The following is a 24,576-nucleotide window of genomic DNA, read 5'->3' as shown; positions in this document are numbered from 1 at the left end:
ATTCTCCGGGAGCTTGCCGTCTCGTCGCGAGCTGGTAGCGAGCGTAGATTTGGTTAACTGGGCGAACGTAGAGACTTTTCAGTGCTGCGAACGCCGTCTGGAAATCGTCCGAGTCTTCGATGAGGGAGAAAACCTCCGTGCTCACCCTCGAGTGCAGGACCTGCAGTTTTTGTTCGTCTGAGACTCGGCCGGTGGTCGTTCTGATGTAGGCCTCGAAGCAAGTCTGCCAGTCCTTGAAGGCTGCTGCCGCGTTCACTGCGTGGGGGCTGATCCTCAGGCATTCCGGAATGATCCTGAGCTCCATAGTCCTTTTTTTTTTTTTAGGCACGCTTAATAAATTGTAGCGCACAAAGACTCCGTGAGACGAATAGAGTGAAGTCGATGAGGCTTTATTAAGCGTGTCTGTTCCCCCGCAGCTCGATAGTAAACTGGCCTGCGGGGGAAGACTCCGGCCTCTTATACTCCGCCTTCAGGGCGGAGCTTGAGGTCAACGGCCAACCAGGACCCGGGATCTGTCAGCCAATGACATTAGGGCTTCCAGTCCCACATGACCCCCAATACATACTACCACACCCTTCAATTGTGATTTTAAGGAATTTATGCTCCCTTGTTTGCCAAGTAGTGGAAATGATCTTTCACTGTATTTCAATTGTCCTTTAGCACCTTGTAAATCAGTCCTTAACCAAAATCCCCAACTTTGCAAATGTCTTCATAATTATAATATGTCTGACAATTTTCTCGTGAATCTATGCTGCACATTTTATGTTGCTTTTAATAATAATTTTTATTGTCACAAGTAGGCTTACATTAATACTGCAATTAAATTACTGTGAAAATCCCCTAGTCGCCACACTCCGGCGCCTGTTCGGTTACACTGAGGGAGAATTCAGAATGTCTAAGCATGTATTTCGGGACTTGTGGGAGGAAACCGGAGCGCCCGGTGGAAACCCACAAGGAGAACGTGGTAGACCCTGCAAGACAGTGACCCAAGCCGGGAATTGAACCCGGGTCCCTGGCGCTGTGAAGCAATAAGCACCACTGTGCTACCGTGCCGCCGTTTATATCTATCTTGTAATGGGAGATCTCCAAACACTGCTCCAGATGTCATAAGTTTAACATCAACTTGCTTTTATATTCAATAGCATGAGATAGGAAAACCAGAATCCCATTAGTCCTTTTCCCTTTCGTGACCCACATAGCTGCACACCAAACTCCTCTCACTGCTTTGGTCAATTTAAAATCTTAACATTTTTTCCAATCCCATTTTTACTACCGAAATGTATTCTTTCACATTTTTCTGCATTTAACTTCATATTCAGCTTGATTTCTTAATGAAATGTACATTTTGGCACTTATTTTCAATTGTTTTTTCCATTTCAGCCTAGGCCAGTCATTGTGGATCTTCAAACAGATGCCTTTCTTCAGGTTGACATTTCTGATGCTCTTAGTGAAAGAGATAAAGTAAAATTTACAGTTCACACAAAGGTAAAGGCATTTGAAATTTAAGATGAAAACTGAGCCCTTTAAATGGCCTGTACTACTTTCTGATATGCGGTAAACAATGAAATATTGTGCTGTAATTTGTGCAGAATAGTTTTCTTTTGGCTATCTGCAGCTTAATTATTCTAAGTAACTTTATTCACACAATTTCTGTTAAGCAGCCACTTGGCAAGGATTTGAATCTCTTGCCTGAATTTCTTTAGACCCTGCCCCAGCTTTCAAGGATATTTTCAAACATGCTGTGCGCATTTCTTTTGAAACGTTTATGGATTGAGGGATTAATATTCTGGATGGACTGAGTTATATGCATAATAGAATAATACACATTTTTGTTTTTAAAACACTATGTTTCTATTGCTTGGCACCTTGCTTAATTATAAGTAAGAGTGCTCAAAATCTATGGAAGTCACATTGATTAATAATGTCCAGATAAGAGAGAAACTTGATTCCTGGTTGTAGGCCCTCAAGAGAGTGTACATTGGCAGTACTGATAAAAATTGGGAACTCCCTTATGAGGAACATGAATGCAATGCAATGTTTTATGTTAGCAGTGTTTTCATCACAGCCCAATTCTACACTATATTGAAATATCAATCAATATTGAAGAAGTCCTAGAATTTTGTGTTAGATTATATTTCTAATTAAAATAGATGTGGGTACCTTAAGCTAATCCTAATTGTGGTGATATAGTTTCTATAAACTGTGGATGCCTATCTGGTTGTGTAAAAGTTTGTAATTGCAATAATTATGGAAACCACAAACTTATTTGGTTCCTCTATTGGTACTTGTGTTTTCCATCATCTAAAATCTAAGCTGTATGTTGTCAAAATGTTACTTTTTGCTCACTTCCTTGCTATTTAAGGCAATAAACTCAACAAATTTCAGCACCTCTTTTTAAATCAAATTTGTTGACAGTTTGTGTGTAGTTTGGAAAAATCTATCTACAGTAAAAATTCCATTTTAAATATTCTTTCTAGTGATCTGCAACATACAGTAATAACTCATGCCATAATTTATACTAGTTGATTTACAGTTTCCATGGTTAATTCCTGAATGCAAAGTAGGCATAGATACTTAAAGAGTTTCTGGTAAGCAAATCATTTTCAAAGGTATTGTTTTAGTGGCAGAATTTGTTCAAATTTTGGGCATGTTCATAAATGCAGTACAAAAACATAAAAAGCTGGGAATACATCGGTCTGGCGGCATCTGTATAGAGAGTAACAGTTAACATTTCAGCCGCTCTTTTGTTCTGGTTTATTTAATTTACTGTTTGTATATATAGACACTGCTTAATTAGATTTTTCTTCAGGGCTAGACAGTGATTTACAAAAACTATTTTCTGTTTGAGCAATGTATCAGACTTTGTTCCGCCAATAACGCTGTCATTTCCTCCTTTGACCGATTTCCATGCAACTCCTGACTATCCAAGTTCTGACTTGGCTTCATGCTTACTGTTGGGTCAAGTTTTGTTCTCTGACCTAATTCCCATATTTTACAAGTATTGCAGCAGTACCCTAAGTATAGTTAATAAGTCTGTCATCAACACCTTTGTTCTCTTGTTCTCTTTCTAACCTTTAAATTCCTGTTTCTTGTCAAGGGTTTTTGATGTTTCATTGTGGCCTAACTGCTGTTTGTTACCCTGCTCTGAATCCCTTTAATCTGGCTTCTGATATTCCCACAGCATTAAAACTAGCCAGACCAAGGTCATCTATAACATTTGAACTGACTGCAGTTGTGACCCACCATTCTTGCTGAGCTTCAACCTCTTGCCTGCAAAAAACACCTATGCTCATCCGTTTCTCCTTCACCTCTCATTGGTCCACTTCAGTGGCATCAAACTTAAAATTGCCATTCTGCCACATCTCTTAATGGTTTCTTCTGCCATATCTGCATGACTATTTATTGTGTGCCCCTGGATTCTGTACTTTATCCATCTCTATTTGCAATCTACATACTACCTCTCTGCAATTTCATTTTATTGGTGGCAGCTTTTTGATGTAATATGATAATGGCCTTTCTGCTACTGCACTTATGTTATCCCACTGCCTGTTCAATATCTTTATTTTTTTATTGTATCTACCATAACAATTCCTGGGTAAAGCTAAATTGTTATTTAAAGTGTTCTTATTTCCCTGCAGAGTTCTCTACCTAATTTCAAACAGGATGAATTTTCTGTAGTGCGTCAACATGAAGAATTTGTCTGGCTTCACGATGCTTTTGTTGAAAATGAAGAATATGCCGGCTATGTTGTAAGTGTTACAGAGATGTAATAGTCTGATTGCAACACAACAATCTTTTCCTTACTAATAGTGTTTGAGTGTCATTGGGGTTTATACAGGTAATCTGTAAATATTTTTTGAAATTATAAATGACAAAAACAATGAAGAAAAAATGAATTATATTGCTTGAAAGTTTCAGGAAGACGTGGTCTTCTCCAAAATAGCAGTGATTTCCCTTTTAATAGTTGTTGTGGTTTTTATGTTAGAATTAATAGTGTGATTTGATGTAAATATTTTCAAAAATAAAGCTCAATTAAATAAACTGCAATACGAGAGCGAAACAAACCACTAGTGCTCTTAAGATATTTGCTAAGCTCGTTCAAATGTAGCTTGGGTAAAGGAAATAAAGTGGAATGAATAAATCTTAGAGTAGCAGAGTGTCTAAAGTGGGAAGCCAATGTGACAGAAGCTAAATTCTGTCCTGATGCAAATTATAAAATGCTTCTTTATCAATATGTTCATCTTCCTTTTTTTTTTAAAAAGAATGTATTTTGGAGAAAACCTAGTCCTGAGAAAAATATAGGCTGGGAGGAGAGAAAGTCATTCAACTTATGTAGCATAATTTCATTTAATATTTTTGAGGGATCGCGATCCTTCAATTTGATATCAACTATTTGATATGACCAGTTAATATAGTTCTAGTTTTAAATGTCAAATAAAGACTCCGTTAAAGACACAAGTAGAATGTGGGGACATTCAAATTCTAGCATATTTTTTATCTACTTTGTTTGAAAGTATAACTCTTGAATATTATGTTATGAAATTATGTCTGCCTGTTATTTCCTTTGGTTTAAGCTTGATGAAATGAAATGAAAATCTCTTATTGTCACAAGTAGGCTTCAAATGAAGTTACTGTGAAAAGTCCCCAGTCGCCACGTTCCGGCGTCTGTTCAGAGAGGCTGGTACAGGAATTGAACCGTGCTGATGGCCTGCCTTGGTCTGCTTTCAAAGCCAGCTCTTTAGCCCTGTGCCAAACCAGCCCCAGCTTGATGTAGACCAGCTTGATGTAGCCAAGTTAGTACTATCATCTGTTTGAGCAGACTTTTAAAACGTACAAAACACTAGTTAGACTACAGCTGGAGTATTACATGTAGTTCTGGTCACATTTTTGGAGAGATGTGACTGCACTGAAGAGGTACACAGAAACTAGGAGCATGAGTAAGCCATTGGGCCCTTCAAGCCTGCTCCACCACTCAATAAGATCATGCTGACCTTCCATCTCAATGTCAAATTCCCACTTTCTCCCTAAACCCCTTGGTGCCGGTTTTAAAAAAAAAAAAGTCTATCTCTTTCTTGAATATATTCAGTGACTTGGCCTCCACAGCCTTCTGTGTTAGAGAATTCCGCAAGTTCACCATCCTTTGAGTGAAGAACTTTTTCCTCACTTCGTTCCGAAATGGTCTACTCCATAGCCTGAGACTGTGTTGCATGTTTCTAGATTTCCCAACCAGGGAAAAGATCCTCTCTGTATTTAGTCTGCCCAGCCCTGTTTAGAATTTTATATGGTTCAATCAGATCTCCTCTCATCCTTCTAAACTCCAGTGAGTACAGGCCCTGCCAACCCTGGTAGCAGCCTAGTGAAACTCTGCTGCATTCCCTCATATGGCAATTATATCCTTTCTTGTGTAGGGTGATCAAAACTGCAGTGGCCAGGGCTGCAGGGTCTCACCAAGACCCTGTATAACTGCAGTACTATATCATGAACAGCTTGGACCCAAGCACTGATACCTGCGGTACCCCACTAGTCACTGACTGCCACTTGGAAAGAGACTCATTTATTCACATTCTCTGTGTTCTGTCTGTCAACCAATTCCCGATCCATACCAACACAACAGCTGATTGCTGTTCTCATGCGGGGCGCAGTCGTTGCTGGTTAAGTGTTTTATTTTTTGCCTGTATTTAAGTTGGGCGGTTCCTAAACACTAGACACTACACTTGTAGTGTCCCCCACCCTTCCACCTCTAACCTAAGGGGTAGAGTGAATAACAGGTAAGCTCTTTCTTTCTTTTTCTTGTTTTATCTAGAGGGGATGGCAGGGAAGGCAGTGCAATGTTCCTCCTGCAGAATGTTTGAGGTGAGGGACGCCGTCAGTGTCCCTGCTGATTTCACCTGTGGGAAGTGCACCCACCTCCAGCTCCTCAGAAACTGCGTTAGGGAACTGGAGCTGGATGAACTTCGGATCATTCGGTAGGCAGTGGTGGTCATAGATAGTAGCTTCAGGGATATAATTACTCCGAAGAATCAAGATAGATGGGTGACGGTGAGAGGGGCTGGCAGGAAGCAGTCAGTGCAGGGATCCTCTGTGGCCGTTCCCCTCAGTAACAAGTATACCGCTTTGGATACTGTTGAGCGGGATGACCTACCAGGGGTAAGCCATGGTGAACGGATCTCCAGCACTGAGTCCGTCCCTGTGGCTCAGAAGGGAAGGAGGGAGAGCTGGAGAGCAATAGTTATTGGGGACTCGATAGTTAGAGGGACAGATAGACGGTTCTGTGGAAACGAAAGAGACTCACGGATGGTATGTTGCCTCCCCGGTGCCAGGGTCCGTGACATCTCGGACTGTGTTTTCAGAATCCTTAAGGGGGAGGGGGAACAGTCACAAGTCGTGGTACACATCGGTACCAACGACATAGGTAAGAGAAGGGACCGGGATTTAAAACAGGAATTTAGGGAGCTAGGGTGGAAGCTGAGAGCCAGGACAAACCAGGTTGTCATCTCTGGTTTGTTGCCGGTGCCACGTGCTAGTGAGGTGAGGAACAGGGAGAGAGTGCAGATAAACACGTGGCTGCAGGGATGGTGTAGGAGGGAGGGTTTCAGTTACGTGGATAATTGGAGCACATTCTGGGGAAGGTGGGACCTGTACAGACAGGACGGTTTGCACCTGAAATCAGAGGGGCACCAATGTCCTGGGAGGGAAATTTGCTACGGCTCTTCGGGGGTTGGGGGGGGGGGGGGGGTTAAACTAATTTGTCAGGGGGATGGGAAAACAAGCTGTAGTCCAGAAGCCAGTGTTGAGAGTAATGAGGGACTGAGGAGGGTATCAAGGACGCAGGAGTGTACCGGCAGACAGAAAGGTGGGTTGAAATGTGTCTACTCCAATGCAAGGAGCATCCGGAATAAGGTTGGTGAACTTGGAGCGTGGATTGGTACTTGGGACTACGATGTTGTGGCCATTACGGAGACATGGTTAGAACAGGGACAGGAATGGTTGTTGGAAGTTCCTGGGTATAGATGCTTCAGTAAGAGTAGGGAAGGTGGTAAAAGAGGTGGAGGAGTAGCATTGTTAATCAAGGATAGTTTAACGGCTGCAGAAAGGCAGTTTGAAGGGAATCTGCCTACTGAGGTAATATGGGCCGAAGTTAGAAATAGGAAAGGAGCGGTCATGTTGTTAGGAGTTTTCTATAGGCCCCAAATACTAATAGAGATGTGGAGGAAGAAATTGCAAAACAGATTATGGCTAGGTGTGGAGGTCTCAGGGTAGTTGTCATGGGTGACTTTTAACTTTTAAAATATTGATTGGAACCTCGATAGGTCGAACAGTTCGGATGGGGCAGTTTTTGTACAGTGTGTGCAGGAGGGTTTCCTGACACAATATGTGGATAGGCTGACAAGAGGGGGGGCCCCATTAGATTTGGTACTGGGTAATGAACCGGTCCAAGTGTTAGATTTGTTTGTGGGAGAGCACTTTGGAGATAATGACCACAATGCGTTGTCTTTCACTATTGTAATGGAGAGGGTTAGGGCCATACGGCAGGGCAAGGTTTTTAATTGGGGAAGGGGTAATTATGATGCGATTAGGCAAGAATTAGGCAGCATAAGATGGGAACAGAAACTGTCAGGGAAAGGCACAAATGAAAAGTGGAGCTTGTTCAAGGAACAAATACTGCGTGTCCTTGATAGGTATGTCCCTGTCAGGCAGGGAGGAAATGGCTGTGTGAGGAAACCATGGTTCACAAAAGAAGTTGAATGTCGTGTCAAGAGGAAAAAGGAAGCGTATGTAAGGATGAGAAAACAAGGTTCAGTTGGGTCGCTTGAGGGTTACAAGGTAGCAAGGAATGAGCTTAAAAAAAGGGCTTAGGAGAGCTAGGAGGGGGCATGAGAAGTCCTTGGCGGGCCGGATCAAGGAAAACCCAAAGGCCTTTATGTGAGAAATAAAAGAATGACCAGGGTGAGGTTAGGGCCGGTCAAGGACAGTAGTGGGAACTTGTGCATGGAGTAGAAGAAATAGGAGAGGCGTTGAATGAATACTTTTCTTCAGTGTTCACCAAGGAGAGGGGCCATGTTTTTGAGGATGAGGGTGTGATACAGGCGGGTAGGCTGGAGGAGGTAGATGTTCTGAGGAAGGATGTATTAGCAATTTTGAAAAACCTTACGGTCGACAAGTCCCCTGGGCCAGATGGGATATATCCAAGGATTCTTTGGGAGGCAAGGGATGAGATTGCAGAGCCTTTGGCTTTGATCTTTGGGTCCTCACTGTCCACAAGGATAGTGCCAGAGGACTGGAGAGTGGCGAATGTTGTTCCTCTGTTCAAGAAAGGGAATAGGGAATTATAGGCCAGTTAGTCTACTTCGGTGGTCGGTAAGTTAATGGAAAAGGTCCTGAAGGATAGGATTCATGACCATTTGGAAAGATGCAGCTTAATCCGGGATAGTCAATACAGATTTGTGAAGGGTAAGCCTTGCCTCACAAATTTGATTGAATTCTATGAGGAGGTAACTAAGTGTGTAGATGAAGGTAGAGCAGTTGATGTCGTATACATGGATTTTAGTAAGGCGTTTGATAAGGTTCCCCATGGTGGACTTATGAAGAAAGTAAGGAGGTTGGATAGAGGGAAATGTGGCCAATTGGATAAGTAACTGGCTATCACATAGAAGACAGGGTGGTGGTGGATGGAAATTTTTCAGACTAGACCAGTTACCAGCAGTGTACCACAGGGATCAGTGCTGGGTCCTCTGCTATTTGTGATTTTTATAAATGACTTGGAGGAGGGGGCTGAAGGGTGGGTCAGTAAATTTGCTGATGACACCAAGATTGGTGGAGTAGTGGATGAGGTGGAGGGCTGTTGTAGCTGCAAAGAGACATTGATAGGATGCAGAGCTGGGCTTAAAAATGGCAGATGGAGTTTAACCCTGATAAGTGCGAGGTGATTCATTTTGGTAGAAAAAATTTGAATGCGGATTACAGGGTCAACGGCAGCATTCTGAGGAATGTGGAGGAACTGAGAGATCTTGGGGTTCATGTCCACAGATCTCTGAAGGTTGCCACTCAAGTGGATAGAGCCATGAAGAAAGCCTACAGTGTGTTAGCGTTTATTAACAGGGGGCTTGAGTTTAAGAGCCGCGGGGTTATGCTGCAACTGTACATGACCCTGGTAAGACCACATTTGGAGTATTGTGTGCAGTTCTGGTCACCTCACTATAGGAAGGATGTGGAAGCATTGGAAAGGGTGCAAAGGAGATTTACCAGGATGCTGCCTGGATTGGAGGGTAGGTGTTATGAGGAAAGATTGAGGGAGCTAGGGCTTTTCTCTTTGGAGCGGAGCAGGATGCGAGGCGACTTAACAGAGGTTTATAAGATGATGAGGGGGATAGATAGAGTGGACGTTCAGAGACTATTTCCTCGGGTGGATGTAGCTGTTACAAGGGGGCATAACTATAAGGTTCAGGGTGGGAGATATAGGAGGGATGTCCGAGGTAGGTTCTTTACTCCGAGAGTGGTTAGAGTGTGGAATGGACTGCCGGCTGTGATAGTGGAGTCAGACACTTTAGGAACTTTCAAGCGGTTATTGGATAGGCACATGGAGCACACCAGAATGACAGGGAGTGGGATAGCTTGATCTTGGTTTCGGACAATGCTCGGCACAACATCGAGGGCCGAAGGGCCTGTTCTGTACTGTACTGTTCTATGTAACACGTTACCCCCTATCCATGTGCTTTAATTGTGTTTAACCTTAGCAAAAACCTGAACATCCAAATGCACTACATCCCTGGTTCTCCCTTACCAATTCTACTAGTCACATCCTCAAAAAGAAAACTGATGCAGATTTGTTAAGCATGATTTTCCTTTCATAAGCTCATACTGGCTTTATCCAATCCCGTTAATGCATTCCAAATATATCGTTATCACGCCTTTTATAATAGACTCTCGTATTTTCCCCACTACTGATATCCGGCTAATTGGCCTACCATTCTCCATTTTTTTTCTCCCCGCATTTTAAAAGTGGGGTCACATTTGCCACCCTCCAATCTGTAGGAACTGCTCCAGAGTCTATAAAAGTTTCGAAGATGACTCCAATGCATCCAGTATTTCCAGGGCCACTTCCTTTAATACTTTGGGATGTAGATTATCAGACCCTGCTAATTTGTCAGCCTCTTCTAACCCCATTAATTTCCCAGCACCATTTTATTACTCATAAATCCTCTATTAGCATCTTGCCTGGACTGGTGAATTTTACTTTGAGAAAAGATTGGATAGAATAGGACGTCTTTGTAACAGAGCAGGCTGAGGGGAGACCTAACTGCATAAAATTATGAGGAGTCTAGATGAAGTGGAGAAGACAATTCTATTCTCCTCAGTCGAGGGATCTTTAACCAGGGAACATGCTTTTGAGGGGATTTCAAGGGAGTTTTGTTTCATCCTGAGAGTAGTGAGGCTCTGGAACTCACTGGACCAAGAGCTCGAAAGTTGGATTAGACATAATGGTACTTGTTATTAGTTAGCGTGGATATGATGGCTGAATGGACTCCTTCCACACTGCTTATTTCTGTGACTCAAGTGATGCAAAATTGTAAAATATCTTCTATCTCCAAAATCAGCTGGTATTTGCGCCAGCTTTAAATGTGGACTTACAAATCCTGAAAATGTCCAGGCATCCATTTTAGTAAACTGAATGGAGGGCAGTGGGGCAAAGAGGGAAGTACAGTGGTGACATTTGAGTGAGTTCAGTTTGTGTAATAGTACAGCATGTTAAAGTTTGGATTAGATAAAGCTAAGTAAACATGTGGATAAGTGAAAATAATCTATAACTCCAATGAAGGCATTGTAAACTCCAAGCCTAATTTAACTAAATGAGAACCATGTGCACTGAGTTGTGGAAGTCTTCAAATTTCTTGGCAATATACTTGGATTAAATGTTGTTTCATTACTTCTTTCTGGGAAGTAGTATCAATAAATTATATGGTCAAAAACAAATTGTATTGGAAATGTTTTCTGGTATCCACAACAGAACACCGCAATATTATGATACATGTCCTTGACATCCTCATGGTCACAGATTGGGTTTCTGTTTTTTTTTGTTATGTACCCAAGAGTTCACAAATTTTTAAGCCCACTACTTTTGGCTAACTTTCTTTTCAACTTTACGTCTGTGTCCCTTTTTTTAAGAGCCACATTACTAGTGCAATCAAGAATCCTGTGCAGCATGATATGACTACATAACGTTTGAGCCTTATTTAACTTTTCATGATTACTGATATTGCGGGAAACATCAAGGGTTCAAAATTTATTTAGTTTGCTGTATCTGGTTCAGGAATGTACAAAAATGTTAAGGTCGAGTAAAGGCAATTTGGTCCTTCTGGCTTAGCACTGATATTTCCGTTCAACTTGTCTAGTACTCAACTGCATTTTGAACTACATGGGGCGCGATTCTCCACTCCCACGCCGTCGTGAACGCCGTTGAGGTTCACGACGGCGCGGAACGGCCCTGGTCCCGACCGATTCAGGCCCTGACAATGGGCCAGTATCGGGGCCGCGTCATCTACCCGCGCCAGGCCTTGTTGCCCGCGTAAAAGCGGCGCCGCATAGATGACGCGGCCGCGTTCGCATAACGGACATCATCCACGCATTCGCGCGTTGGCCGGCGCCAACCCGCGCATGCGTGGTTGCCGTCCTGTCCAAATCCGCCCCGCAAGAAGATGGGGGACGGATCTTGCGGGGCCGCGGAAGGAAGGAGGTCCTCCTTCAGAGAGGACGGCCGACGATCGGTGAGCACCGATCGCGGGCCACCCCACATTACAGGTGAAGCCCGGTGCAGGATCCCCCCTCTCCCCCCCACAGGCCGCCCCCTCAGCGTTCACACACCGCCCACGACTGCAGCGACCAGGTGTGGATGGCGCCAGGGGGAACCCGCCGTTTTGGCCTGGCCGCTCAGCCCATCCGGGCCTCAGAATCGCGGGGGTGCCGGAGAATCGCCATTTTGGGTGTCTCCGGCGATTCTCCGGCCTGCGGCCCCCGAAACTCGACCGGGCCGTTCCCGCCGCTTGAGAGAATCGCGGGAGGGCGTCAGACCGGCGTCCCCGGAAATTTTGGCGGCCCAGGCGATTCTCCCAACCGGCGTGGGAGTGGAGAATCGAGCCCCCTATCTCTGATTCTAGTTTTCACCTGATGGATCATTCCAAACATTAATTACCTTTTGAGTAAAGTCTTTTATCTTAAGCTCAACACTTAATGGTGCACAATATCACTCTAGCCAGCTGAATTTAAAAATGTTCTATTGCAAGATCAGATATATAAATTTGCTGCTGCATCAAATAAATCATATATGGGGGTAGCATTCCTGGTGGGTGCATTTGGAAAATGGTTACATACAGGTCAAGTTTCCTCTAAAATGTAATTGCATAATCACAAGCTTAAAACCTATCATGAAGTCTGAGTAATCGAACATTGTTTTATTCCCTAGTCTGATTTTATTAAACAACTGAAAACAAATAAGCATTTTTAGTTCTCCAACTAAAACTAAATTACATATAATCTCAACAGATCCCACCAGCACCTCCAAAACCTGACTTTGATGCTTCGAGAGATAAACTGCAGAAATTAGGGGAAGGAGAAGGATCCGTGACCAAGGAAGAGTTCACAAAGATGAAACAGGAACTTGAAGCGTGAGCATACTATATACCACACAGTTTAACAAGTCAGCACATTGTCTTGCAATTCTTAATGGTGACTTTAAACTATTTTCTTGTTACAGTGAGTACTTGGCTATATTCAAGAAAACCGTTGCCATGCATGAAGTTTTTTTGTGTCGTGTAGCTGCACATCCAGTTCTTCGAAATGACTTAAACTTTCATATCTTCTTGGAATATAATCAAGATGTCAGTTGAGTTTACTTTCTGAAGTCTTTCTGAATATTTACATTGTGATTAGTTTAGCTTTCAACTTATTTATGGTAAACTAGTAGTTAATTGGAAAGGTCTGATTTTCCAATGGCCTATATTTTAACAGTGCTCATGTTTTTTCAAGAATTTTGTGTACTTGGAATGCAACTTTAATGTATGTTGTTCAGTAATGGAAACAAATTAGAAGTTACTTATATCACAGAGTTATAAAAGGTTCTAAGGGGATGGACTGGCTTAATGGTATTGTCACTGAACTAATAATCCAGAGAACCGGGTTCAAATCCCACCATGGCAGGTGTTGAAATTTGAATTCAATAAAAATCTGGAATTATAAGTCGAATGATGACCATGAAACCATTGTCGTAAAAAGCCATCTGGTTCATTTATGTCCTTTCGGGAAGGACATTAGTGCGGCACGGTGGTTAGCACTGTTGCTTCAGAGTGCCAGGGACCTGGGTTCAATTCCAGCCTTGTGTGGAGCTTCCCCTTTCTCCCCCTCTGCGAGGGTTTCCTCTGGGTGCTCCCGGTTTCCTCCCACAAGTCAAAAATGTGCAGGTTAAGTAGATTGGCCATGCTAAATTGCCCATCTTGTCCAAAGATGTGTAGGTTAGGCTATGGGGATAGGGCGGGGGAGTGGGCCGAGATGGGGTGCTCTTTCAGAGGGTCAGTATAGGCTTGATGGGCCAAATGGCCTCCTGCACAGCAACAATTCTATGAAGGCAATCAGTCTTTTTTAAAAATATGAATTTAGAGTATCCAATTATTTTTTCCAATTGAGGGGCAATTTATCATGGTCAATTCACATAACCGGCACATCAGTGGGCAGCACGGTAGCCTTGTGGATAGCACAAATGCTTCACAGCTTCAGGGTCCCAGGTTCGATTCCGGCTTGGGTCACTGTCTGTGCGGAGTCTGCACATCCTCCCCGTGTGTGCGTGGGTTTCCTCCGGGTGCTCCGGTTTCCTCCCACAGTCCAAAGATGTGCGGGTTAGGTGGATTGGCCATGCTAAATTGCCCATAGTGTCCAAAATTGCCCTTAGTGTAAGGTGGGGTTACTGGGTTATGGGGATAGGGTGGAGGTGTGGACCTTGGGTAGGGTGCTCTTTCCAAGAGCTGGTGCAGACTCGATGGGCCGAATGGCCTCCTTCTGCACTGTAAATTCTATGATTCTATGATCTTTGGGTTGTGGGGGTGAAAGCCACGCAGACACGGGGGGAATGTGCAAACTGCACACAGACTGTGACCCAGGGTTGAGATCGAACCCGGGTCCTCAGCGCCATAGGCAGCAGTGCTAACCACTGCGCCACAGTGCCGCCCTGGCAATCTGTGGTCCTTACCTGGTCTCGTACATGTGACTCCAGGCGGACAGCAATGTGGCTGACTCTTAAATGACCTCTGAAATGGCCCAGCAAGCCAGTTGGTTCAGGGCAATTCAAGGTGGGGCCCAGCCAGCAATGCCCACATCCCAAGAGCGAATTTTTAAAAAGGTTTTAACAACTTGCATTACATTAATATAAAATATAAACATTTTCTTTACTAATTGCAAAGCAACAACAAATATTGTTTATTTTTTGAACAAATAGCTTTGGTGTTGTAGCGTGGTGTGAATGAAGGTACCTTTTTAGCTGGCAGCAACCTTTTAGTTTTCTGAAACTGATCTCCAAGGTGTCAGAAAACCATTTCACAGGACCTGACACCTCTGGGTAAATCCAGAATGGATTCTCCTTGAAAGAAATGACCTGTAAAGTTTATGGTGTTACATAGGAACAGGAGTAGGCCATTCATCCCCTCGAGCCTGTCCTGCCCGCCATTCAATGAGATCATGGCTGATCTGTGGCCGAACTCCTTTGGCCCATATCTCTTTGCTTAAGAAAAATCAGAGCAACTGTTCTAGCTTCAACTGTTGTTTGTAGAAGAGATTTCCAAACCTCCAACGTTTGTGTCAAGAAGTGCGTCCTAAAATCTCTCCTGAATGCATTGGCCCTAATATTTAGACTATGCCCCCGCTAGTTTTAGAATTTCCAACCAGTGGATATAGTTGTTCTTTATCTACCCTGTCTTTTCCTGTTAATATCTTGAAGACTTCAATCAGGTCACCCTTTAACCTTCTAAATTCTAATGAAAACAGGCCTAATTTGTGCAATCTCTCCTTGTAACCTAACCCCTGTAGTCCAGATATTTTTGTAAACTTGTGTTATACTCTCTCCAAGACAGTATATCCTCCCTAAGGTAGTGCTCACAGCACTCCCAAGTGGGTTCTAACCAGGGGTTTGTATAGCTGCAGCATAACATCTGTGTCTTTATACTCAAATTTTCTAGGTATAAAGACTAGCATTCCATTAGCCATTTTGATTATTTTCTGCACTTGTTTGTATCATTTTCTGCACTTGTTCGTATCATTTTAATGATCTATGCACCTGAACCCCCAAATTTCTTTGAACATCCACTGTACTTAACCTCTTTCCATTTAGAAACTCTATCTTTTTTGGGTAAAAAAAATGGATAACCTCGCACTTGCCTACAGTGAATTCCATCTGCCACAATTTTGTCCATTCACCTAGTCTGTCACTATCTCCGTGCAATTTTATGATATAATAATCTAGACTAACTACAATGCCACCTAACTTTGTATCATCAGCACATTTGGATTGATGACTTTCTCTGCCGTTAATGAATAGTGTGAATAATTGAGGCCCCAACAGAGATCCCTGAGGGACACCACTAGTCACATCCTGCCAATTAAAGTACTTTCCCATTATCCCCACTCTTGTCGCCTGCCACTCAACCAATTTCCTAACCATGTCAATAATTTGCCCTCAACTTGGTGGGCTTCCACCTTAGTGGAACTTTATCAAATGCCTTCTGGAAGTCCATATAAATAAATCCGTAGACATTCCCCTGTCCACTACCTTAGTCACCTCTTCAAATAATTCAGTGAGATTTGTCAGGCATGACCTTCCCTTTATGAAACCATGCTGGCTCTTCCTGATCGACCAAAATTTTTCAAGGTGTTACCCTATCCCTGATTATAGACTGCAGCAATTTCCCCACCACAGATGTTAAGCTAATCGATCTGTAATTCCCTGATTTCTCTCTTTCACCCTTCTTATAATGTGGAATGACATGTGCAATTTTCCAACCCAGAATGACTACTCCTGAATCTAGGGAACTCTGAAAGATTGTAGTTAGGCCTAGATAGGATTATAGTTAAATTAATCTTTTTCAAAAGTTAAATACATTTTCATGCAGAACCTGATGTGTAATCGAACTTGTAACTGCAGACTGAGCCATTTATATATTCTTAAATATGGTCTAAGTTACATTAAACACTGAAAATATTAATTGGTTATAGTGCAACAACTGAATGATAAAACACTAATTACCATCAGAAACTTTCTCACATGACACATTCCAGATGTCAAATCATATTGTCTGGAGGAGAATATGACCAGGGTAATATCAGAAGGGCTGTGTAACCTCATCTCCTTACAGCAGGCTAAACCTTGAATTGATGGAAACTGGGAAAATTAAGGTTCTGCCCCTCACCTTTTACTGACTTAAAATACCTGATTATAAAATACTTGGTACCTCTAGTGAGGTGCCCAATATCTTCTTGGTTCCCCCCCCCACAGCAGAGGAAATTGGTAATTCATTATTTATGAAGAAATTAAGTGATGTAGCCTTCCACCCCCTGCTGTAGCATTGTGTGTATGTCTACATCGAGAATGGGTGATCAGCTTTCATTTTCTTTTTTTTTCCTTAAATTTAGAGTACCCAATTTTTTTCCAATTAAGGGGCAATTTAGTGTGGCCAATTCACCTACCTTGCACATCTTCGGGTTTTGGGGCTGAGATCGACGCAAACACAGGGAGAATGTGCAAACTCCACACGGACAGTGACCCGGGGCCGGGATCGAACTCGGGTCCTCAGCATTGAGGCAGTAGTGTATTTTAAATTTAGACTACCCAATTCATTTTTTCCAATTTAAGGGGCAATTTAGCATGTTCAATCCACCTGCCTTGCACATTTTTGGGTTGTGGGGGCAAAACCCATGCAAACACTGGGAGAATGTGCAAACTCCACATGGACAGTGACCCAGAGCTGGGATCGAACCTGGGACCTCAGCGCCATGAGGCTGCAGTGCTACCACTGTGCCGCCATTATCAGTTTTAATTTTCAACTCAATTATGTTAATCTTTGGCACATGATTAGAAAAGTTAGGAAAGTAGCATGCTATTTCAATCCATAATTTGTACTCTTGTTTAATGTGCTTTTTGGATTGCTTCCCTTATTTTCTCCATTTGAAGTATAAGGTAGGTGTATGAAATAAGGAAATGAAAATCGCTTATTGTCACAAGTAGGCTTCAATTAAGTTACTGTGAAAAGTCCCTAATCGCCACATTACTTCGCCTGTTCGGGGAGGCTGGTACGGGAATTGAACCGTGCTGCTGGCCTGCCTCGGTCTGCTTTAAAAGCCAGCTATTTAGCCCAGTGTGCTAAACCAGCCCCTAAACCAGGAGAGCAAAGCTTGAACCTCTGCCCTGCCTTGCTCTTAACTACCTTTGTATAATTTATTGAGGAAAATGACAGATTGTAAATGTTTGTTGCAAACTGGAGTGTTAATTGAATTATTTATATGAAAGAGTACTCCTGTAACCACCACGCTAGCTAAGATTGTTTATTTTATTTCATAAGCTGAGTATTCGTGGAAAAAATAAAAAGGAGAAACTGGAAGATTTCTTTAAGAATATGGTAAAGACAGCTGATGAAGTACTTGTTGCAGGTGTTAAGGTGCGTTAATGCTTTTGTATTTTTAAGACCAAGAAAATTGATAAATCTGTATGGAAAGTTTAATCTGTAATATTGTCACTGGTGAGAGTTGTGGGGGGTTAAGTTGTGAGAACTGTATCAGTGTTTTTTCACCAACCCATTTACAGGCTCTGGAGGTATTGATTGGGCTTCAGAGCTTGCTGTTTGGGAGGCTCTCTCCGAAGCACAGCAAGAAAACAGAACTTGTGTGAGTGTGTCATGGCGCCAATGAACCGAGCCCTGGACTGTCCAGCAAGAGTGTGCACAATCATCATTGCTGCCTTGGAGTGGGAGGAGCTCATGACTCCACTGGGGCTCACAAGCCGTGATTGGAAACCCCTTCTCCATGCCAATCCATTCCTAAGATTTGCCTATCCTAAATACACAAGTTAAGGACCAAGCAGAAATCTCCCCCCATGAAAGCAAAGCAGTTAAAATGAAATGTGTATTTATTTCAGATGGTTTGCTGATTGATATTTTTTGAGCATGTCATTGAGAGAGGCTCATAGAAAGTAGAGCAGGATACTAACGAGACCAGAAGTTGTCCAGCAAACTAAAATATGGAGAGCTAGTTAGGAGAGAATCAATTATGAGTTAAAATAGAATCACACCAAAAAAAGGGCAGGGAATTTTCTTAAAGAATAAGAATGACAATTTGGGAGAGCAAGCAAGTTGGGAGAAAACAACCACCTTGATTGGCACCTACCTGCAGCTCAGGGAAAGGTAAGAGCCGATTCCATATAGATCCATTTAGCAAGGTCACAAAACCAGTTACCTTGTGCTAAATATTACATACCAGTGTCAGAATTCAGGCGCTGAAAGTCTTTCATCTGTCAAACTGCAGTCTAGGTTGCTTGGGAAAGGAGTTTAAATCGCGTCTATTTTTCTTCAAGGAATTTTTGTATATTTGCTTCATTTTCACTTGATCCTGTTGTGGATTTTCAAAATATGTTTTTCCTACTTAAATGGTGTTAATAATACGAAGTCTTACAACACCAGGTTAAAGTCCAACAGGTTTGTTTCGATGTCACTAGCTTTCGGAGCGCTGCTCCTTCCTCAGGAAGGAGCAGCGCTCCGAAAGCTAGTAATTCGAAACAAACCTGTTGGACTTTAACCTGGTGTTGTAAGACTTCGTACTGTGCTCACCCCAGTCCAACGCCGGCATCTCCACATCGGTGTTAATAATGGCACAGTTGAGGAAAATTCAAGGTATCAGTTTTAAAATGTTATAAAAACCTCAGCTTTGCTTAGTCACTATAGCCTCTTGACACATATCAAGGATGCTGGCAAAAGTAGCTTGCTGGACGTTTGTTAACATGAATGAATTATTTCATTGGCAGCATCACAGGTGCTTTACAGATGGAGTTATTGTTGTTTGGTTAATCTGTATCTTGAGTATAAACAGATACATTACAGTTTCTTGTGTGAATTAATTTTTTAATCTTAAAATATTTTACATGTGTGTGTATTCAAATTGATCTTCTATATAATAACCAACATGGTTGGTTTTGCCACAAGATTGCCTTAGGTCTGTTGTCTCTTTTTTAGTGGAAATATTGCTTCAGGCCTTTTGAAGATTTTTATCTATGAGGTAGCTGCTGCATATAAAGAAGATATACTACAGTAGACTAGGAAAAAAGGAGAGAGAATTTAGCTACATCAAGGTTTGACTAAAAGGTCGAAAAATTATAAATTCGGAGTCGTGGAAATAGAGAATACTTAAACATTGTCAGAGATTATGAAATCGTCAAATTAATTCACAACCAGTAATTAACCCACATTTCTGTATTTCGTGTTGTAGTTAATATAATAGTTAATCTAATATTCGTTTAACAGTTTCTCTAAGATTTGCTAAATCTTGAACTACAACTGAAAAATACTTTCACCTCTACCTTAACTTCTCCAGTAAGAAGTCTTACAACACCAGGTTAAAGTCCAACAGGTTTGTTTCGAATTACTAGCTTTCGGAGCACAGCTCCTTCCTTAAGATTCACCTGAGGAAGGAGCTGCGCTCTGAAAGCAAGTGATTCGAAACAAACCTGTTGGACTTTAACCTGGTGTATGCCCACCCCAGTCCAATGCCAACATCTTAACTTCTCCAGGTTTTGAAAACCTAGGACATGACTTTATTGTCATGTTCTGTCCTTACTGAGGTATATTGTTTCGCAGAATATTCGATTAAAAATTATCGTTGTTTAGGAATCCCTGCATACAACCTCTGGTATCTCATTCGGCCTTATTTCTTCTCCCAAATGCTCCATTCCTCTGAATCCAGCCTCTTGTAGATCCCTTCATCCCACCTTACTATTGGTTCAAGTGCATTCAGCTGTCTTGTCTCTTGCTGTGCAAGTCTACTGTAAAATTCTCTACCTTGCAATCTCCTTCTCCAACTTCTGAAAAACCACCTCTTTGACAAAACTTTTAATTACCCTTCCAATCCCTTTTCCTTTCTGGCTTGGCAGCCATTTTGTTGTGAAGTATTTTAAGATCTTTCTTTCAGGGTGCTATATAAAGCAAATTATATATCCATCTACAAAAGTATTAATGAGAAATGTGAAATCTGTAAATGTCACATTATTACTTATTTTTACAAACTGCATTAGACTACTTATTATCTGGTTGCTGTTACATAAAGCAAAACTTGTTAGGGTACATCTTCTGTCACAAAATTACAATGTGGCCCCGTTGGTTAGCTGACAAAGATCAGCTACTACCGAGAGTTAGACCTGAGAACACAGTGTTCAAGCGAGCACTTCTCTATTGGATTGCTGTTTAAGCAAACCAAGTATTTTAATTCTGCATTAAATTGTTGATTTTAAAATAGCTGTGAAAATATTTTTAGGATGTTGATGATTTCTTTGAGCACGAGAAAACCTTCCTTCTGGAATATAATAACAGAATAAAGGATGCAGCAATCAAGGCAGACAAATTGACCAAATCGCACAAGAGTAAGTAGTTGTTTTTGTTGTGAGGCATTGCAATGTGAAGCAATGCCATTGAGATATGGAGGATGTTGAATTGTTGAACAAAATATTCATCTTTGTATTAAATTATTATTTACATTTGGCTAGTTACAAAAATACAATTACCATTCCAATTTTACCTAGTCATTTATTTCACAATTGTTAGAAAGCATCCAATCTGTATAAAAGTGACAGTATAGCAGATGGACCCACAGAACTAGTTATGGTGCTTGTTGAGTAGCATTGAGACTGAAATCAATACCTGGATGGAGAAAGGATTTTAGTTTTAAAACAAAAAGTGATGTGAAAGATTAGCAAAGGAACTATGACTTGGGTGAGTCATGCAGTAACTGTGGAGTGAAAGGGAAGAGGGAATACATAATATGTATAATGCATGCTGAACAGGCACTAAAACAATTTTTGTTGCATTGATGTGAGATATCTTCCTGTAGTACACGGCATACTTTTCCTTTTCAGATGTGGCAGATGACAATAGTAGAATTAGTTCAACATTGCACACTTTAGGAACACAAGACTCAACAGATCTATGCAAGTAAGATTTATAAAATACTTCTTTCTAGGTATTCTAAATGAATTATCGCTTGAATTATGACTTAGAGGTTTTTCTGATGGTCCTAGTGGAACATTAAGTCAAAACGCCAGAATGTGTTTTCTTTAATTCCCACTTTGTGCTCTGCTCACGCAGCTCACTTTATTTGAGGCAATATTTGTGTTGCTGTAATTGGCTTTGATTTCACTGGACTATGGAAAGAAAAATGTCAGCAAGGATGCCTGCTTTTGCTTGTTACACTGACTCGTGTCGGAAAGACGACGTGTGATGAGAGCAGGATCTGGTTTGGCTGCGATGCCCTCCACAGTGAAATAGCCAACTGACACAGATAAAAGAGGACCACGTGGGTGAGGTGACGGGATGCATCTGGTGTTTCTGGAGATGTATTCCACAGAGAGTAGGTACCGTTAGAGAATTTGGAAGCAATGGTGATGGGGGTTGCAGGGGATGGAAATTAAGATTACATTTTACACCTGGAAATAGATGGTGAGAATAAAATTAAGTCAATAATGTGATTGTGTCTCAACTAATTTTACAGACCAGATTTCCTGTATGTATCTAATGTGTTTATTCTTCAACGCCCCCCCTCCTTAAATTCATTAATGTATGTTTTTACTACTAAACTTGCATGACATTGAAGTTTAACAGTTATGCAATAATGTAATGAGTTAATTGTTTTAGACATATTTTCATGCTTTACTGCATAATCTCTGAAAGGAGGGTATGTATATACTGTACTAAGGTACTGTGACTAAGGTAATGGAGCAAAACTTCAGCAGCTTGTGGTTGTCCATGATTTATCACAACCACAATAAAGTTGCAACTTAATTGGAAATGTGCTCTTCTCTCCTGAACATGTCAGATTTCTTGTGCAGGAAAATAGCAACTCGATACCCAATCTGTCCCAGCATTTGTGCCAGAGACCGATGACTGTCATGTAATCTAACTCTGCCTTTTGAATTTATAGACATAACATCCAGTCCTACCCTCGCTATCCATTTTAAATAACATTTTTAATTTAGACTGTATCCAGCTCCTTCATCTTAAAAGCTTCAATTATATTTCCCTCTATAACCATGTTATTCCAAAGTAAATAACCCAACTCTTCTTCTAGCTGAGGACTTGTAATGGTTTTTATTTTACCCTGTAATGCCTGCATTAATCTTTTAATATTTTTGTAATGTTAAGATATAAATAAGGATGGAATAACTTCTAAGGCTACAAGCAGCATTTTCCTCAACATTAAATCAGCTACTTGGGTTTTGTCTCCACACAACTGATTTGGAAAGTTAATTTAAAACTGCACGCAGTGTAGCTCGTTCAAGCTAGGTCTAAAGTACGATTTTTTAAATGTTTTTCCAGGCATCGTGCCAGGCATCATTTCATCTATTTGCACAGCTAGGACTTTGGATGGGACAAGTAATGTTCTCAGAACAAAAGGAAGATGTTTTATTTAAGATAACTTCAGTTTATGGCTGAATATCGTACAACTTCTGAAATGCTATTTAAAGAAGGAACTCCCGGCACACTCACACAGTCAAAACTAATCTTTGGATTAACTCAAAATTGGGTTTACATCTAGAGGAAAATGCAAGGAAACTTGGATGGATTTACGGCACGGACAGATTCTGATTCTGTCTGTGAAGAGCTAGCCAGTCTAATTTTACCTTCCAGTTTTTGGTCCATGTTCTGCAGGTTACAGCATCTTGAGTGTATATCAAAGTGTCTTTTAAATGCAGTGAGACTTTCTGCCTCTACCACGTGGTTAGTTTCAAGCCCTTACCAACTTCTAGGAGTAAAGAATGCTCCTCACCAGCCCTCTCATCCTTCAACAATTACTTTTAACCTGTGCCCTCTGGTTCGTGATTGCTCTGCTAATGGAAATACGTCCTTTATATCCACTTTATTTGGGCAGCTCATAATTTTTTACACTTCCGTTAAATCAACATGCAGTCATCTCTGTTTCAAAGAAGAGCTCCAGCCTACCCAATCTTTCCTCTCCTAAAATTCTCTATTGCAGGCAGCATCGTTCCAGATCTCTGTATCCTCTCTAATGTAATCACATGCTTCTTGAAATACGGTGACCATGCAGTAATCCAACTGTGATCTAAGGAAGCATCTTGATTAATATCCCACAACCAAAGTTAAGAATTTGTTATAATTGCTGTTCATTTCTTTGTAAACTAAACAAGCTTGTTGGTTTGAGGTTATGCCACATCTCCACATGCTTTTCAGCCCCCTCTTTGAAGAGGTGAATGTACAGGGCAGCACATTCAATAATACACTGGCGAGTAATTGATTAGTGCCTGGGTCATGCTATCATTTAGCTAGGTGTGGTCAGTATGAGGTGCACTGTGCATCATAGGTATGCAACTTAAGATTGACCTGTACCGTTGAATCATGCTAAATCTGAAAGTTGTGATGGAGTCTAGATTTAATACCATCCGTTTAACCTCCTCAACAGTCTTTCTAGAGTTCCTTCGCTATGTGCAGTAACCAAAGCTGGACAGGGTTCCATAAATTATAACCTACCAGATCCTTATCTCGCCTAAATATGTGATTCTTTGAATTGAGTGGTCCTGGTAGTACAGCCTAAAAATGTATTTGCTTTCTTTGCAGCCAGTTAACATTGTGCATCTTTAACAACTTATTGATTGGCACTTTTAATGTGAAGATTCCAAGAATTCTAATTTCTGACAGTCACTGCACTTGTCCATGTCAAATAACATTTGCCACACCAGCTCTTTTGCTTAACTTTTCTTACTCCGCCTGCAGCCTTCTCATTTGGTCTGACTTGTGGACTTCCCCATTTATTTGAGAAACCTTGGGTTCTGCAGAGCATCCAATCTTTAGTATATCAATAGTGAAAAGATGTAGTTACAGTCTCATATCTGTCCTGTACTACTGGGACCGTGGTATCTTGTTGAGAAGTGAAAACTGATTTAAACCGTGGCAAATCTTTCAACGGACTAATTGTCCTTTATCCACTGATTTTTAACATGGTTAGCGTTGGCTTTGCAATTGTCCAGTATTTTTTAATTCCATTTTAGCATTCTTAATATTGTTATGGGCCAGGGTTTAGAGAACCCCAAAGTGTATCATGGAGTTCTCCTGATCCACAACTTTTAATAGATTGTGGTATGGGGAGTACACTGCCCACTCTACAGGTGTGGTACAGCAGAAATGGAAAAGTATTTTTTAAAAGCAAAACAATGTTTATTCTATGAACTCAAGTTAACCTTTTCAAAACATAGTGAACGTCTTAGCAACCATTAATTCAAATACAATCCCCAAAGAATACAAAACTAAGTAATCCTTTAAGCTTTCCTTTTAACGT

General features: G+C 41.4%; 1 protein-coding gene across 3 annotated transcripts in view; it reads left to right on the top strand.

Moving 5' to 3' along the window:
* The window catches only part of snx6 (sorting nexin 6), a 78,155-nt gene that overhangs the window by 13,566 nt on the left and 40,013 nt on the right, over positions 1 to 24,576 (top strand). For all 3 annotated transcript variants that reach the window (XM_072488616.1, XM_072488609.1, XM_072488625.1), the window contains 7 exons: positions 1,381 to 1,485; positions 3,639 to 3,749; positions 12,538 to 12,659; positions 12,749 to 12,872; positions 17,592 to 17,687; positions 20,548 to 20,653; positions 21,146 to 21,221. In XM_072488616.1, coding sequence (XP_072344717.1) covers positions 1,381 to 1,485; positions 3,639 to 3,749; positions 12,538 to 12,659; positions 12,749 to 12,872; positions 17,592 to 17,687; positions 20,548 to 20,653; positions 21,146 to 21,221 — 740 coding nt within the window. The remainder of the gene's footprint in view (positions 1 to 1,380; positions 1,486 to 3,638; positions 3,750 to 12,537; positions 12,660 to 12,748; positions 12,873 to 17,591; positions 17,688 to 20,547; positions 20,654 to 21,145; positions 21,222 to 24,576) is intronic.

This window comes from Scyliorhinus torazame, chromosome 2 (assembly GCF_047496885.1).
Source record: "Scyliorhinus torazame isolate Kashiwa2021f chromosome 2, sScyTor2.1, whole genome shotgun sequence".
NCBI lineage: Eukaryota > Metazoa > Chordata > Chondrichthyes > Carcharhiniformes > Scyliorhinidae > Scyliorhinus > Scyliorhinus torazame.
Note: the sequence above shows the minus strand (reverse complement) of the source record. Positions and strands in the feature narration are given on the sequence as shown.